The 18755-nt window shown below is 40.3% G+C and overlaps 1 protein-coding gene across 1 annotated transcript; it reads left to right on the top strand.

The window, feature by feature from the left end:
• Positions 1-1217: 1217 nt before the first annotated feature.
• LOC144689417 (uncharacterized) lies at positions 1218-17898 on the top strand. Its single transcript, XM_078556490.1, has 8 exons — positions 1218-1361; positions 3139-3367; positions 4422-4623; positions 6733-6982; positions 9257-9336; positions 11391-11554; positions 15488-15710; positions 17057-17898. The coding sequence occupies exons 1-8, from the start codon at positions 1336-1338 to the stop codon at positions 17194-17196; spliced, it is 1314 nt and encodes a 437-aa protein (XP_078412616.1). The 5' UTR covers positions 1218-1335; the 3' UTR covers positions 17197-17898.
• The last annotated feature ends 857 nt before the right edge of the window (positions 17899-18755 follow it).

Raw genomic sequence — 18755 nt, 5'->3', positions numbered from 1 at the left:
ATTTCTTTAAAAGCAAAATATGGCCGATGCCAGAAATCTGAAATAAGAACAGAAAATGCTGGAATGGCAACATCTGTGAAGAGAGGAACAGAGCTAATGTTTCGAGTCCATATCACTTCTAGCATTTCATTAGTGCCTTTCATAAACTCAGGATCCCAAAGCGCTTTGCAGCCAAAGAAGTACTTTTGAAGCAAAAACAAAAATACCTGGAAAAACTCAGTAGTTCTGACAGCATCTGCAGAGAGGAACACAGTTGACATTTTGAGTCCATATGACTCTTCATCAGAACTAAGGAAATAGAGAAATGAGGTGAAATGTAAGCTGGTAGAGTGTGGTGGGACAGGTGGAGCTGGATAGGGGGCCAGTGATGGGTGGAGGCAAAGAAGAGATTGCCATAGATGTCATAGACAAAAGGACAAAGGGGTGTTGACGGTGGTGATATTATCTAAGGAATGTGCTAATGGGGACATTAAGGGTAGCAAGCAGGACAAGCTAGTGGCAGATGGCCCTAGTGGGGGTGGGGTGGGGGGGAAGGGATCGAAATGGGATAAAAGGTGGTGATTAAACGATAAATCGCAATAAATTTAAAAATAGGTGGGAAAAGAAAAATATATTTTTTTTAAATTATAAATTATTGGGAAAAGGGGGATCGGAAAGGGGGTGGGGATGGAGGAGAGAGTTCATGATCTGAAATTGTTGAACTCAATATTAAGTCGGAAGGCTGTAAAGTACCTGGTCAGAAGATTAGATGCATACTTTTGAAGTATGGTCATTGTTGTAACATAGGAAGCCCAGGGTGGGGTCCATGATGCTGCTTTGGGCTGGGTGCAGTCCCAGCAGTGATTGCCACTCCTGCCAGCAGCTCTTAGAGGCAGAACCTCATTCCTTAAAGAGTTGGGCACCCTGACACCAGGTAACTAACTGGCCGGGCAAACCCATAACCAGCCAAGGTGGGATTCCTCCCCCTCCCCCCACCCCCAGCGTTCACTGTCATGTAAAATCCCAGTCTATGACTCTACAATGTTGCCCTGCTAAACCATTACCTCTTCAGGCTTTACTTGAAGAAGAGTGCCTTGAGGCATTAACTCATTTAGTTTATTCAGCCACCATCTCTACTATTTGTTGTTTCTTTCAGTGGGTTAACAGACGAATTTTAGATGCCTGTTTTTGAATATTTTGTAAGTAAATTTTTATCCATTTTTCCCATCTAGTCATGAAATCTCATTTCTTCGGGCTTTAGATACATTTTCTCTTCTGAACGTTCAGCTGCTTAAAGGGATATTCAAGCTGGGAACATTTCTCTTCAACCCACCAGCAGGACTACCTGAAAAAACAATGTCTCCCGAACAGGTTCTTCACTTGTAAGTGTTATGTTTCATTTGTTTTAATGATCTTCATTTACTATTTGTATTAAACAACAACGATAAATTGCATTTACATAGCATCTGTAATGCAATAAAACATCCATAGGTGCTTCACAGGAGTGAAGGAGAAATCGAACCTCAGATGTATATTATGAAAACCCAAACAAGCCATAGGAAACAAGGGAAAAGTTATATGAATGGCTATATCTGTTGATTTAGCTAAATTTGTGGAAGATGGTCAACCTGATTGCAATCTTCACAGGAAAAGATAACCTCGAGTAGCTGGGCTCTGATCATCAGTAAAGAATACACGATGCATTTCTGAGGAAGCTAGATGAACATATGAGGGAGAAAAGAATGGGTTACATGAAGAGGGGTGGGAGGAGGCTTTTGTGAATTTTAAATAAACACCGGCATGGTCCAATTGAGCTGAATGACCAGTTTCTGTGCTGTACTTTCTCTGCAATTCTGTGTAAAGAATCTATTTAAAAAAAGCATAGTATTATAATATGTTTCTTTTTAACTCAGGCAGTTCAATACTATACTTTGCACTGTAGATATGTAATTATATTATAACACTGTTAAACTATTTGCTTGTTAGTTGTTTGTTTAATAAATTCACTCAATATTTTAAATTTAAAACAAGGTCCAGTGTGATCCATTATCATTGCTGAAGACCCAAGTGATCTTGTGGAGGCATAGCAAAAATTCTAAAAATAATTAGCAGACAGTTTACTGTTTATTATCTCGAACACGTTACTGAAGGGTTACTTAGATCATAAAAGCTATCAAAGACACTCTCAAAGCTATTAGAATTTGGCATTTTCGCATTAGAGCGACCTAAGATACAAGCTACAAAATAATTTATTGTAAGAATGACACACAGCTGATCTATTACTATCGGATTTTAGTGAAGAGTTAAAAAGATTTACCACTGAAAGAAATACCAATATATTTGAGATCTAATGCAGTATCATAATTCAACAACCCACAAAAGGAATTGAAAAATGCGAATTTTTTTTGTTCTTTCCCTTACTCCATCTTCATCTGAAAGTGATAACTGATGCCAAGTTACTTTTGCTACGATGTAGTTCCATGAACCGCAGAGGTCCTTCACTACCTCCTCTGAGTCTTTCTTCAGCTGTGAATGTTGGTGATTCATTTAGCGATGGAGAATGTGAATGCTGAGTGCAGCATCTTCCTGAGCCACTTTCAGGGGTCACTGATCGGGAGCTGGAACCATGGCACGTTGAGACCAATTGTAGCACTCTCACTGCTGCCTGTCTTGAGATTGGGTGGCTCAGCACAGGTGTCATACACAACCTTTCCACTGTTGGAGTTGCCGTCTTTTGGTTAAGTCAACGTCCCATCTGGACTCCTGGGTGGACATGAAAAATCCCAGCATTACTTTGAAGAAAAATAGGGAGCTCTCTCCAGTGCCCTGATCAATATTTATCCCTCAATTAACATTTTCAAAACAAATTATTTAATCATTTATTGCATGGCTGTTTGTGGAATCATGTTGTGCACAAATTGGCTGCTGCCTTTCCTACAGCATAACAGTGGTTATAACAAATATTAACTGGCTGTGATGGACTTTGGGACACCCTGAGGTTGTGAAAGACGCTATAGAAATGCAAGTCTTTTTTATTTGCCCAGTGTCAATTTCCCCCTCCCCTTCCCTCCAAGAGTAACTCAGTAGATATGATTAATGTTTGTTTTTATGTCCTCACTGAATATTTTATCTGCAATTAATTTTCTGTGTTGATGTCAGTGCTGTAGATTTAGCTTCCCGGAGTCTGTGCAAATATCCGTATCGTGGAACTGTAAGCCAGGATTTGGAATGGATACTGCTTGAGGCTCATTTTACCCTTTTAGAATTACTTGCCCACCAGCAGTTGGTGAATGAAGATTTGGTTACTAAAAGATGCCAGTCTTTGTCTGCACTGTTAAAAAACACCAACCTTCAAATCAATGAGGAAATACTAGAAATGCAGCGAACGGTATGAGCCTGTACCAAGGTTTACTGTGATTCAGTATTGGATATTGACAATCAAACGCCTGGTGCTTAGATTAATTGTTCAATCTTAGATTTTTCTCTCTGTAGTACTTAGCTGTCAATGGCAATTTGATCACTTTTATGGTTTAGAGATATTAAAATAATAATGAACATGGTTATTAATTTACTAATACTGTACTTACCTGCTCCCATTCATAATTCAAGTTGCTAACCTTGATCTATTCCTATATTGTAGACACATTGTCATTTTCATTATAACAGTGAGATTCACCCCTTTTTGGTTTGAAAAGGTAACCTACACGAGGGGTAACACTCTGAAAATGATCTTTTATGTATCTATTATAAATTTTTAAAATGTTTTCTTTCCAAATCTGTTGTTTCTGTTTTCGACACTTTCCCATTCACTTCTTGGGTTAAACATTCTACTGAAGCCAAGAAGCTGAACGGGTGATCTGCTCCCAGACCTCTGCCAATACTATTCAGTGACAGTGAAATGGCAGGATGTCCCCTATAGTGTGATTTTTTTTTTTTCCAAATTTCTCCACTTACTTGCAGAGAATTTCACTCAGCATCTGTTCCCTGACAACACGGCTAAGACCTAGAACTGACAAGTGCAAATTCGTATTTTATTATTGCATGGCTCAGCATTTCATCACCATTTGTGATTAGTTTGGGGCTTTGGATCAAAATATTGCTTTCTAAAACCATTACCCATCTGTACTTTCCATATGGAGTTATTGCACTTCTTTGCAGAAATCATTTGTAGTGATCACTTTACTGGAAATTTCCCATTGTTGAAAGTCAGTTGCCCCAACTAACTTTATAATGTTGCTAATCTGAACAACCTAGTATGTAAATAAATAAGGTGCCAGTAAAGACTGATGGCAGCTCCTTGCAATATCCACCTTTGAGATCCAGGTGTTGATCCAGGTGATGATCTGTGAAACGGTAATGTCAGCTGTACCGTTCAGCTGTTTTTAAGTTTGTTAAATTGCTGGCAGTTCTCTGCAATGACAAGACAATCCCTCTTTTCATAGGTGTGCCAATTAAGAGTCGAAACAACCCCCTGCAACAGTAATGCTCTATACATGCTTGGATTAGCACAAATGTTTGAATATGATAATGAGCCTGAAACAGGCAAAACCAAATATCTTATTGAAGATGCCTGCCTTAGTTTCCGAGCAAGCATTAGCATGGAGAATAAACCAGTAGTTGGAACCCCACCACTAGAACTGACTAGTAAGTGAACAGGTTCTACACATCCATTCATTCTTATGTAATGAAAAAAAGCACGCTATATTGCCCAGAGAAATAAAGAAGTAGGAACTAGCATTTATACCTCTTAACAGAACACCAAGTATTATTTTTAAAAGTGCAGTTATTGTTATAATGCTCCAATTTACACACAGCAAGAGCCCCAGGCAGCAATGAAAGAAATGATTAATTCATCAGCTCTTTTGATGGGACTGGCTGAAGAATAAATATTGGTCAGGATACCAAAAGAACTCTCCTCCTTTCCTTCAAATAGTACCATAGCATCTTTGCAGCAAATCTGAACAAGCAGATATGGTCTTGGTTTAACTTCTCATCCCAAAGGCATCACCTCCAACATGGAGTGCACATCCTGGTCCCGCATTGAAGCAGCAGCCTAGAATTTTGACACAAAACTTAGTATGGGAGCTTGAATTTGTAAGTTTCAGTCTCATAAGTATCACCGACCACATAACCTAATTTGCTGTCAATTTCTCAATGTTTATTTACAAAAGATAAAGAGGTTTCAAGTGCTTGCAGTTTCAGCTATTGATACTTCAAAGGTTCTGGATGATTGACACTTTTATTGTCCTGTAGTAAAAAAGAGTATTTTTTAAGAAAATGTAAAGTTATCAATTAATGATTTTTTAAAAAGTTTTTTTTTGCACATTCTGTTGTCACTATAGGGTTCGTTGGTTCTATACCGTGTATAATGGGTGATTGGGGATGGAAGTCTCATAGCTTGGCATGGCGGAATAAGGGGCCATAGGTGGCAGCCATATCTTGGCATGGGGGCTTGAGGGGCGATAGGAAATGGTGGGGGCATGAGTGGCATGGATGGGGCATTGGGAGTGTGTGAGGGTTGAGGACTGGAGGGTCTTTCTGTTTTTATTTTAAGTGGGACAAGGTCTCACAGCACCCAGATGGGCTTTTTAAACAGCCCGCCTCCACACCCGGAAGCTCCGTGGCTCCCCCTGAATTTTTTCATGGGCTGGCTGGCCTGATTGCAGCTGCAGCCCCCCCCCCCACCCACCCCACACAATGAAAATCCCACCTTTGCGGGCACTTTCTCCTGAGGTGGGCTGGGCAAGCCAGGATTCTTTTCACTCCCGCTACCCGCCTCGAGGATGAAAATCCAGGCGTAAACTCTGTTTCTGTCTCCACAAATGCTGTCTGGCCCGCTGAGTATTTACAGCATTTTCAGTTTTTATTTCAGATTTCCAGCATCTTTAGTGTTTTGCTTTTGGGAAAAGTCTATTGATCTCAGTCATGAAAGTTTCAATTGACCCAGTATTCACAGCAAGAGTTGCAAGTTTGCACACGGGTCTCCACCCACTTTTCTTATCTAACTCTATCAGCAAATTCTTTCATTCATTTCTTCCTCATTCGCCTATCAAGCTTTCCCTTGAATGCATCTATGGTAGCCCCCTCAACTGCTACCTATGGTAGAGTTCCAGTCTCTGGGTAAAAAACTCTCCTGAATTTCCTATTGGAGTTTTATTATACAGTGATTCTTGCTAAAATATGGTAGGGTGGGGTGGGGTTCATCGAAAAAAGGCCTCTTTGCAGTTCCCTTGGTGCTTAAATGCCACACCAGTAAATAACCACTCTGCGTGCTCTGTAATTCTGACTAAAAGCAAACAAAAGGTGCACTCAGCATCATCCTACAGCATTCCCATAAACAATTCATCAGCTGTTACTTGCTAGATTCTTAGATTTAATGCTGGAGACTGAGAGACAAAATCAATATTAACAGCAGGCAGTTCAATTCAATAAATGTAAATATCTTGGTAATTAGGTGAATACTGCAATCAAAACTTGATCTGTAGATTTTCTGAACAATATCCAGTATCATTTGATTTGTCAGTTATCAGTGCCATTTTTCTTCAACTGAGTTACATATTCAACAGAACCAGTGAATTACACATAATTTAATTTAGTAAATAGGTTGAGTTTATTAATTGATTAAATTAATGGATCTATCTCCATATATTCTATAGTTTCTCTGTTTTAATGACCGGGAAGTCTGGGAAATGATGGGTTATATCTCATATAGCTTTTTCATATCTGAACATTTTAGTTTTTCTTTTGATTTAGAACAGAAATGGTGGCGGGATTGGAAAATGGATGAGTCACTGAAAGCTCAGCAGCAGCAGCAACAGCAGCAGCAGCAACAGCAGCAACAGCAGCAAACAGGACAGAAAGGTGCAGCACCATCAGCTCCTGCTCCTCCGAGAGGTGGAGCAGCCAGAGGCAGAGCCACTGCCACAAAGGGATCTGCAGGAGCCCCCTCTGCAAAAGGCGCTAATGCATTCCGTGGTTCGGCTCCACCTGGTAAAGGTGGCAGGTAACCGGCCCTTAGATTAAAAAAAAGCTAAGAATTCATTTCTGTATCATTTTATCCCATTTTAAAATATTATTTAAAAGGGCCTAACGCTACTTTCAGCCAAAACACACGCAAAAACATTATGAGCAGGATTTACAGATTTTCAACCATTAATCTTAACCTGTCTAGGAGCTAATAATAATGATATACCCCTAGCCTCAGTCACCCAACTACTTGAAGCAGAAATGACCATTTGAATTCAGCATTTTCATTCTATACTGGCAACAACAAGAATGACTAATGGTGCCACTTTTTTTGAGCTCATTCATCACATCAGGTTAATGCTGGTACAAGTCTCACTTGCTGTATTAGAAGTCCTGTGCCAGTCTTATTCTTTAGTTCTTTCCCCCGTCGTCATTTCCTGCATGTAGGTTTCAAAACATCCCTTTGTCCTCTCAATAGTTCATTTCCGCAACATTTTAGAATCATTGAATCTTACAGCATTGATGGAGGCCATTCAGCCCATTATAGCTGCATCCGCTCTTTGAAAGAGCTATCTATTTAGTCCCACACGCCAGCATTTCCCCCCATAACCCTGCAAATTGGCCCTTTGAATGTACATGTCCATTTGTCCTTTTTTTAGAGTCATAGCATAGGAGGAGGCCATTTGGACCATCATTTCGGTGCCAGCTCTTTGCGAGAGCAGTGTAGCTACTCTCACACCCCCAGTCTTTCCCCGTAGCTGTACAAATCTTTTTCTATTCATGTGCTTATCCAATTCCCTTTTGAAAGCCATAATTGAATCTGTCTCCACCACACTCTCTGGCAATGCGTTCCAGATCCTTACCACTTGCTGTGTAAAAATGTTTTTCTTCATGTCAGCTTTGGTTCTTTTCCCATTCACCTGAAATTGTTGTCATCTGGTTCTCAACCCTTCTGCCAATGGAAACAATTTCTCCCAATCAGATCTGTCCAGTTTCCTCATGATTTTGAACATCTCTATCAAATCTCCTCTCAACCTTTACTTCTCTCAGGAGAACAACTCCAGCCTTTAAAGCCTTCAGACCCTCTGAAGTACAGAGCCTAGCAGTGGACACAATATCCAGTTGAAGCTGAACCAGTGTTTTATAAAGGTTCATCATAACTTCCTTGCTTTTGCACTCTGCCCCTATTTATAAGGCCCAGGATCCTTTAAGTTTTTGACCACTTTCTCAATGTATCCTACCACCATCAACCATTCATTTAAAGAGGGCAGGCAGCCCCCAATGCTGCAGGTCCAATCAAAGGGTTGGAACACTGGAGCCTTGGCAGCCCCACTGAGAGAGGTGGGCACTGCTGAGGCAGGGAGGTGATTGAAAGGGCACCTCAGCATGGAGGCATAAAAATAATTAAGCATTTTCAAGCAGCCAAACAGGCAGGCCCCTCTGACCGGAAACCGCTCCGTGGCAGCATTACACAGGACTTAGGAACAGGAGTAAGATATTCAGCCCTTGGGCCTTTCCGCCTTGTGATCCCGCTTTGGCCGTTGGGGTGGAGTCTCAGGCTCCAATGGCTGCTTGGATTACCAGAGGAACACTGCCTCTTTTAAGCTGGTGGTCTCTGTACGCGGCAGTGGTCGTGGCTCCATTACTGGCAAAATGCTGATGAGTGTCAGAAATCACCGCTAATTGGGGCTTTAATGAATTCAATTGGCCACCGGCTTCCCTTGAGCAGGCAGCCAAGCCGCCTGCCATCCCACTCCCTGAAATGTGTCAGGGAGCTGTCCTGACTCGGCTCCCCCACTAATTCCCCAGCCGCACCATCCCCCTCCTAGACCACTACCCTAGAGCTGGGAAAATTTAGCCATTATAATCTGTCCCATAGCGTCCCTATCTTTCACCATATGCCCCTGCTATTTAAGTTTATAGGTTTGAGAGATCTGAATCTGCTCCTATATCTTAAATTATATTACAGAGAATACACTGCAGAGAAACAGGCCATTCAGCCCAACTAGTCTGTGCTAGACTTTATAATTGACATGAGTCTCCTCCCATTCCATCTACCTCAGCTTGAATTTTATTTCCTTAAAGTTGGCTGAAGGACTGTTATCCCCCCCTCCCCACCCCTTTCATTTACTCAAATGAATTCCCTACAAGGTGGATTGTTGATGGGAATATGCTTTATTTTGCAAAGTGTATAAGGGTGACTTGAGATTTTTTAAGGGCTTTTTTTTAATTATAACTGGGAGGAAAGTCTCATGCAGGTTTTGATGTGACAGGTGCACCAATGATCAGTACCTTTTGAATTTTCCACCAGGGGGCGGGCTGCTGCCAAAGCCACAAGTCCCAACAAACCACCAGAAAAAGCAACTGGAAAAGAAGCAACACCTGGCACCTGTAAGAAGCAAAGCATTTTTTTTTTAATTTCATACTTGTAGTTATCTGTATCGTCAGATTAATGTTCTGAATGTGTTGTGCTTTATCATTATCTGGCAGAGTTTAGCATGAAGAGAAAATTTGATTCATGCTCTGAACAGACTGGTATGTATGATGCATACACTGCTACTTTGTATTTGTGATCAATAAAGGGCAGGTGCGTTTAATTTTCAGATTTCGGAGCTGTGGGGGAACAGGTTTTGGTTAAATTTGGGTTGGATTTGGAGATTCTAAAGTTATGAATAACAAAAATCCAATCTTAAAATGATACAGCGCAGAAAAAGGAGCTATGCCAGTTCTTTGAAAGAGTTATCTAATTAATTCCACTCTCTGCTTTTTCCCTATATCCCTGGAAGGTTTTCCTCTTCAAGTATTTATCTAATTCCCTTTTGAAAGAACTGCTTTCACTGCCTTGTCAGGCGGTGCATTCCAGATCGTAACAATTCACTGCACAAAATGTTAAAATATCACCTCTGGTTCTTTTCCAATCATTTTAAATCTCTGTCCTCTGATAAATGGCCCTTCTGCCACAGGGAAATTTTTCACCTTATTTACACTTGTCAAAACCCTTCATGCTTTTCAACACTTCTATCAATTCTCCTCGTAACTCTCTCTGCTCTAATTAGACCAATCCCAGCTTCACCAGTCTCTCCACAACTTTTGTCCCAACTTTTGCCATTTATTGCACAGCCCCATTCAAAAAGCAGATCGGGCACCTAGGGAAAGACGCAGGAATACTCTAAAACAATAATTTATATCAAACTCCAAAAATAGCCAAACATTTTCAATCTTTATTGTGAAATTCGGGCACCTCCATGATTGTTCGAAAGTTGGTCATGCCGAAATTGACAAGTCTTTGTTGCAAGGTGATGCAAATCTTCAAACCGCAGATTACATAAACCAGACAGCTTTTAGCAGCAGAAGCACACGTTAACAGGGTGCTTTCCCAAGGCATCAAATGCAGGAAAAAACATTATATTTTGAAGTAAACAGAAGGCAAATGGAGTAAATCTGAAGGAAATAAACAGAAAAAATTTGCAAACCACAGCAGGGCAATCATCATCAGACAAAGAAAGGTTTTCATTTTATGTTGTAGCTATCAGAACCCAACATGGCAGATACTAGACAGTATTTTCCATGTACATGTATGTGAAAGCTCACAATTATATATCACTCCAAACATATCAAGAGAGAATTGCTGATTTATTAATAGTAAATCATCCCATTCTGTACTGTACTCTTACTGTTTTATAGCTATTAGTGTGGGGTATAACTTGCAAGTCAGTACAGATGACCTGTTGTTGCCTGGTACTAATTGGATGACTCTACAAAAGAGCCAGCACAACTCCTTCTTTGGTACTGTATCATTTTAAGATTGGATTTCAATAATTGTAACTTTAGAGTCTCCAAATACAAACCAAATTTAACCAAAACTGTTCCCGCTGACTCCGAGATCGGAAAATTAAACACACTTGTCCTTTATTGATCACAAATACAAAGAAGCAATGTACACATTAAATATACCAGCCTGGTTGCTTGCTTTATACCACAATAGCCACACTAGCATATTGTGAATTCTTTTCACTTCTAAAACAGAATTATAAAATAAATAAGAGCTTCAACCGCTTGTTTTTGTTCAAGCAGGCCAAAGATACCATTCACATTACAACTGCACTAGCCCCTCAGCTGTCTCCCATTACTGTCTGACCATTGTCAATCTCTATTCAGGTCTTCCTATATACAGTCCCATCATCTCAGTTCTAGACAATCACATGGTCTCTTTTTAAGAGCTTAATCAATTTTTTTTATGTGATTACATAAATTGTATCTGGCTTATTAAAAGACAGTGGGTTTTAATTCTTGAAATCTTAAAGATTAAATTGCTTCAATATCAGTCAATTGTTTATTGACAATCAGACATACATACAGAGTACATTTTCTTTAGGCTGCATAAAGTTGAAGCTAATATTAAAAGAAGAAAATTAACACCATTTTTTATCATTTTCTTTTCCCAGCCACTGCCTTGAGTACGGGTGCTAAGCCAGCAGTAAGTGCCCCTACCACAAACCGTGTTTCTTTCGCATATCGCTTAGGACTGGCTCGTGCTTTGTCACGCATAGATGAATCATCCGTTGAGGCCCAGAATTACTACAATGAAGTCATTAAAATGGCACCAGAGGTACTGCAAATTAATCCTTTCGGTGTTCTTAATCGCCCAATCTCCAGAAGTTCAATAACCAACCAAGGCAGCTTATTTCTTTGTCATAAACCATTCAGACCTCTTATATTTCCACCAATCCCACATTCATACTGGGATACCATGGTTGTAGTGGGCAGAGACCATATGACATAGGAGCAGAAGTAGGCCATTCAGCCCATCGAGTCTGCTCCGCCATTCAATGAGATCATGGCTGATCTGATAATCCTCAATTCCACTTTCCTGCCTTGTCCCCATAACCCATGGATAAAAGCAAAATACTGCAGATGCTGGCAATCTGAAACAAAAACAAAAACAGTTGGAAAAACTCAGCAGGTCTGACAGCATCTGCGGAGAGGAACACAGTTAACGTTTCGAGTCCGTATGACTCTTCACCAGAACTTCTGATGAAGAGTCATACAGACTCGAAACGTTAACTGTGTTCCTCTCCGCAGATGCTGTCAGACCTGCTGAGTTTTTCCAGCTGTTTTTGTTTTTGTGCCCCATAACCCTTGATTCCCTTACTGATTAAAAATCTGTCTATCTCAGCATTGAATATACTTAATGACCCAGCCTCTACAGCCCTCTGCGGTAAATAATTCCACAGATTGATTACTCTCTGAGAGAAGAAATTCCTCCTCATCTCTGTTTTAAATGGACGACCCCTTACTCTGAGATCATGTCCTCTGGTCCTAGACTCTCCCACAAGGGGAAACAACCCCTCAGCATCTACCCTGTCAAACCCCCAAAGAATCTTATATGTTTCAATAAGGTCGCATCTCATTCTTCTAAACTCCAATGAGTACAGGCCCAACCTACTCAGCCTCTTCTCATAAGAAAAGCCCTCCGTACCCGGGATCAACCTAGTGAACCTTCTCTGGACTGCCTCCAATGCCAGTACATCTTTCCTTAGATATGGTGACCAAAACTGTTCACAGTATTCTAGGTATGGCCTAATTAGTACCTTGTATAGTTTTAGCAAGACTTCCTATTTTTATACTCCATTCCCTTTGAAATAAAGGCCATCATTCCATTTGCCTTCCCTTTTACCTGTTGAACTTGTATGCTAGCTTTTTGGGATTCATGCACAAGGACTCCCAAATCCCTCTGTGCTGCCGCCTTCTGCAGTCTTTCTCCATTTAAATAATATTCAGCTCCTCTATTCTTCCTGCCAAAGTGCATAACCTCACATTTTCCCGCATTATATTCCATCTGCCAAGTTTTTGTCCACTCACTTAACCTGTCTATATCCCTCTGTTAGGCATGATTTCCTCTTCATGAAGCCATGCTGACTCTGCTTGATTAGATTATGTATTTCTAAATGCTCTGCTATTACATCCTTTATAATAGACTCCAACATTTTCCCATTGACGGATGTCAAGCTGACCGGCCTTTCATTACCTGTTTTTACCTCCCTCTCATTTTGAATAAGGGTGTTACATTGGCTGTTCTCCAATCCTCTGGGACTTTTCCAGAATCTAAGGATTCTTGGAAGATTACTACCAGTGCATTCACTATCTCTACAGCTACTTCCTTTAATATCTTAGGATGCAGCCCATCAGGTCCAGGGGGCTTATCGGCCTTTAGCCCCAGTAGTTTCCCTAGTACTTTTTCTCTAGTGATAGTTATTATATTTATTTCCTCCCCACTTTCGCCCCTTGATTATTTAGTATTTTTGGAATGCTATTAGTATCTTCTACTGTGAAGATTGAAGCAAAATATTTATTCAACTCCTCTGCCATTTCCTGGTTCCCCATTATTATTTCCCTAGCCTCATTCTCTAAGGGGTCTATTGGCCTCTCTCTTCCTTTTTATATATTTAAAGAAGCTTTTAATGTCCGTTATTATATTACTTGCTAGTTTACCCTCAAAGTTTATTTTCTGCCTTTTTTTTTTGGTCATGTTTCATTGGTTTTTAAAACTTTCCCAATCCTCTGGTTTACCACATTGCATGTTTTTTTCTCTCAATTTGATACTCTCCTTAACTTTCTTGGGTAACCATGATTGGTTTATTCCCTTCCTTGAATCCTTCTTCCTCACTGGGATATATCTTTGTTGAGAGTCATGAGCTATTTTCTTAAACATTTGCCATTATTCATCAACCGTTTTTTCTGCTAAATTGTTTTCCCAGTCAACTCCAGCCAACTCTGCCCTCATTCCTTTGTAATTACCCTTATTTAAGTTTAGCACAGTTGTTTCTGACCCAAGTTTCTCAATCTCAAACTGAATGCTAAATGCTACCATATTATGGTCACTGTTTCCTAGGAGATCCTTTACTCTGAGATTGTTTATTAAACCTGCCTCATTACACATTATCAGATCCAAAATAGCCTGATCCCTGGTCGGATCCACAACATATTGTTCTAAGAAACTCTATGAATTCTTGCTTGTGTCTACCTCTGCCCAATTTGATTTTCCCAATCTACATGAAGATTAAAGTCACCCATGATTAATGTACTGCCTTTTTTACATGCCCACATTATCTCATGATTTATTCTCTGTCCTACAGTATAGCTACTGTCAGGGGGCCTATAGACTACTCCCACCAGTGTCTTCTTCCCCTTGTTATTTCTTACCTCCACCCAAATGGATTCTACATCTTTCAATCCAAGATCCTTTCTTGTTATCGTACTTATTCCATCTCGTACCAAAAGCTAACCTAGCACCCTTACCTTCCTGCCTGTCCTTTCGAAAAGTCACATACCCCTGAATATTTAGTTCCCAGCTTTGATCTCCTTGTAACCATGTCTCCGTAATGGCCATAAGATCATACCCATTAACCTCTATTTGTGCCGTTAATTCATTTATTTTGTTCCGAATACTACGTGCATTTAAGTAAAGGACCATTAATTTTTCCTTTTTACCATTTTTTCCCCCTTTGACCCTATTTGCTGCTGTTTTTTCATGTTTGTACACTCTATCCCTTCCTGTCACACTCTGGGTATCACTACCTAAATAGCTGCCCTGCAAGGCTGCCATTTCCTTTTGCTTTGTAAGCGTACACATCCCCTTTCCAGAACCCCCCCCCCCCCACCGTTTAATTTAAAGCCCTACAAAGCTGACCCTCATTCCCTTTGAGATTGGTTTGTTGTGGGCATGCGTTCAATCTGGACTTGGTGAGATTCCTTTTTGTCAGTTTAAAACTAGCTTTCTGAACTTTCCACTGGACCAGAGAGGTTTTGGGTGTGGCTCAGCCAAGAATTTTGAGTTTCCTGCCAATATAAGAATATAGGGACTGCAGTAGACCACATGGCCCCCCTCCAGTCCGCTCCACTGTTCAATAAGATCATCGCTGATCTTCTACTTCAACACTTTCTCACTCAATTCCCATATCCTTTGATTCCCTCAGATTCCAAGTAACTTTCAGTCTCAGCCTTGAATGAACTCAACAACTGAACATCCACAGCTCCCTGGGGTAGTGAATTTCAAGGATTCACACTCCTGTGAGTGAGGTTTCTCCTCATCTCAGTCCAAAATAGCCAACCCTTTATAAAGAGATGATGCTCCCTATTTGTTCAGGTAACAGCCTCTCAGCACCTACCCTGTCAAACCCCCCTCAGAATCTTACATTTAAAAAATAAAATCACCTCTCATTTTTCTATACCCCGATGAATAGGTCCATTATACTCTCTTTCCCCGTAGGATGAGCTCCTCATCCCAGATATCAATCTAATGAACCTTTCTTGCATTACCACCCACCGCCCCCAGCCTCCCGCAAGGCAAGTATATCCTTCCTTAAATATGAAGACCAAAATATACACAGTACTCCAGGTGTGCTCTCACCAAACCCTATATAATTACAAGAAGATTTTATTTGAGTATGAGATTAGGCTTTACAGAGGTTGTATGTGTGAGTTTATATTGATGCAGATTTAACCATTAATGTAAAGAAGTGAAATGACTTGTGGTTTTCAGGTACATGATGCTTACATTGAGTTAGCAAGCCTTCTCCTCAAGACTAATCCCCTGCTAGCTGTGGATGTTTACAGCAAATTTCCTGTGAAACCCCTTAAATCACAAACGTTTGATGATGCCTTCATTAGTGGAGAAATAGTTCGTCTATTAATGAAGCACGAAAAGTATGATGACAAGCGTCTGGGCCCAAACCTGATTGCATATGGGAGAGTAATGGGATTAGGTATGTATGTGGCTTACTCTGTCAAATAGAAATTACTAACAAGTCAACAGCTTGCAGCATGGACATGTCTTAACTTTCCCATTAAAATGTTCTATTTGCTCCAGGACCGAGTTTCATAATGGCCCAATACAATATATGCTGCAAATTAGTAACTTGTCAACATGTTTATTAGTATCAGCAATTCATAGTACCACAGCACTGCTGAGACATGCCAGTAAGCATACACAATTAAATAATGCAACAGTTTGGCAGAATATATTTGTGAGGGTATGTTTAAAGTTATCAAGGGCTGATTAAGAAAGGGAAACGTGAAGAGTATTTTTCCATTGTGTGCCTGATCAGCAGACAGAAATAATTAAAAATTAACCTTTACCCACATGACATTTAATTCAGAGAAAATCCAAAGAAACATTTGGCCTGAATTTTTCCCGCGTCAGGCAGGGGTGGTCGGGAAGCCTCCCACCGCCCGCAATCAGCTCCGCAACGTGATTTTACACGAGCGGGCCAATTAAGGCCTGCCCTGCGTGGATCGCCAGCGGCAGTGCTGAGCGCTGCCTGTGTGGGCAGGGGGAGGAGGGAGAGTTGGGTCTAGCGCGCAGTCCGCGCACAAAAGAGCGCTTCAATCTCCCTGAGGCATGGAGCTGCCTCAGGGAGACCATGTGTTTCAGATGCTGGTAATCTTGCAGTACATTGCATTGAAGAATTTTCAAGCTACTTGTGCCGAAACACCCTTATGCCTGCTGCTTTTTCACCCTGTAGTACTGTGCTATACTACGCTTTAGAAATGAATTTTGAAGCTCTTTTTGAAAAAATTAATAAATACAATAAAAAGTCAATGAAACATGTCACATGAGATGGGACGTGTTTTTAATTTCAAAGGAAAGTTTTTATTTAATTTGTAATAGCTTTAGGAAACCTCACCCCGCTCGTGAATGAGGTTTCCTAGTAAATGTAAAGGCCGCTTGGCCTTTTCGCCTGCCCGCCAACCGTTAGGTTGGAGTGTAAACTTCAACTTAACTATCTTGTTAATGGCCTTAATCGGCCTTTCAATTGTCAGCGGGCACGAAGCTGACTCCAGCACCTGCCCGCCGAGCGAAATATCGCGACGGTGCGCGGTGACATCAGAACACACGCCCGACGTCATCACTCATCATTTTACATTCCGGCGTGTCGGGCCTTGCGCCCGCATGCCAAAGGTAAAATTCTGGCCACTGACTTTGAATTTCACCACGCTTATTTCTCATTTGTAATTTCCTAATTAAAATAGTTCCATTTAGATTCAGTTTGCACTAACGGTAACTTGTTACTTTCATGCTTGTGTCCTCCATGTAACATTTGCTTTGCAGCTGCCATCGATAGTTACATCATTGTTCTTGACCGGAAAATGAAGACTGAACTTTTGATGAAAGTCTATGCAGGAATCCATGACAAATCTATTGAGGATACAGAACTTAAAGCATTCTTCACTTTCAAACATTGGATATAGGATGCCTTGCTATTGGCAATAAAGTGTCGTGCATCTGTAATCTGCATAGAAAGATTTCAGGAATATAAGTCAACCCTTTGAACAGAATCATATGTTGCCAAAAGTTTTCAAGAATTGTGTTAAATTTTATATAAGCCTAAACAAGAAGCAATTTTAAGTGTTTTGCTTCAGTTTATTTCACTAAACATTCTATATGTTCAAAAGACTTTTATAGTTCACGTCATCATTAGCATTTCTGAAGTAAACGTTTCTTAAGTAATGGACGCTAATTACAAGATGATAAGACTGTTTATAAAAAACTTCCAGGATTATAATTTGTTGGTTACTCACTCAACTGGATAATTCCATTAATTTCCTAGAAACTGGTAATTGTACAGAGAAAAGTTGAAAACAACTATGTCTTGTTCTATGAATGCTGTACAAGCACCTACTAGCACTGTCACATAACTGCAACACCATTAACTTGGGCTGACCACGTGTTTCAGATGCTGGTAATCTTGCAGTATGTTGCATTGAAGAATTCTCAAGCTACTTGTGCCGAAACACCCATATGCCTGGTGCTTTTTCACCCTATAGTACCCTGCTATACTACGCTTTAGAAATGAATTTTGAATGAGTCATTTGTACTTTAATACTATAAATTAATAATTCAAAATATTGTGCAATCTGCTACAGGCTTGAATTAAATGACTGAAATAACAGAATATTTGTTTTGAGTATGGTCTATAGTCATTCTCGAACAAATTTATTAATTGATATGAACGTCTTCTGTATGTCCCTTTCCTTCCCTATACAGGTATCCTCCGTACCATCACCAAGTTTGATAACCTAGCCTCAATTAGTCAGCCAGAGATATTTAATTACAGCCCATCTGCCTGATCTTTCCCTCTTTCTAAGGTCGCTATCTGAAGCCCATTTTCATAACTAAAGCATTCAAAGAAAATAAAAAGGAAATGTGCAATTTATGTAATGCCCTCATGAGATTAATTTTCATTCTGGAGAGTTGGCAATCTGATAGAGGAAGGAAAAAAGAAAATACATCAAAAGTCTCAGCCCTGCGCCATGGAGTTAAATGTTGATGTGGCAGTAATCTGTACCATGCTTAAAATATAAAATCTGGAAATGCTCAGCAGGTCTGGCAGCATCTGTGGTGAGAGGAACGGCTAACATTTCAGGTTGCTTACCTTTCACCAGAACTGAAAGGTATTAGAGATGTAACAGGTTTTAAGCAAATAATGAGGAACTGTGGTTTGGCTAGTCAAAACACCTATCTAATAAACAGATTTTAGGTTCAAATCCGATTGATGGCTATTGGTTGTCATGAGTCCAAAGAGTGAATACTGTGCCTGAAATTTCACTCCGATACTTAAAATTAAGGAGTTGCTTTCAAGTAAATCTGCCATAAGTTAGGATGCACCCCTTCACCAACAGTGAAACTTTTTAAAAATTCATTTTACAGGAAGTGGGTGTTGTCAGCTGGGCCAGCATTTATTGCCCATCCCTAACTGGCCTGGAGAAGGTAGTGGTGAGCTGCCTTGCTGAACCACAGGGACTGCAGC

This window comes from Cetorhinus maximus, chromosome 14 (assembly GCF_964194155.1).
Source record: "Cetorhinus maximus chromosome 14, sCetMax3.hap1.1, whole genome shotgun sequence".
Taxonomy (NCBI): domain Eukaryota; kingdom Metazoa; phylum Chordata; class Chondrichthyes; order Lamniformes; family Cetorhinidae; genus Cetorhinus; species Cetorhinus maximus.
Note: the sequence above shows the minus strand (reverse complement) of the source record. Positions and strands in the feature narration are given on the sequence as shown.

Bases quoted from the DNA above. Each gene is read 5' to 3' on its own strand.
- LOC144689417 (XM_078556490.1), top strand. From the start codon at position 1,336: ATGTCTCCCGAACAGGTTCTTCACTT. The intron at 1,362-3,138 runs GTAAGTGTTATG...TGTTGATGTCAG, and splicing joins CCCGAACAGGTTCTTCACTT to TGCTGTAGATTTAGCTTCCC. The intron at 6,983-9,256 runs GTAACCGGCCCT...ATTTTCCACCAG, and splicing joins CCACCTGGTAAAGGTGGCAG to GGGGCGGGCTGCTGCCAAAG.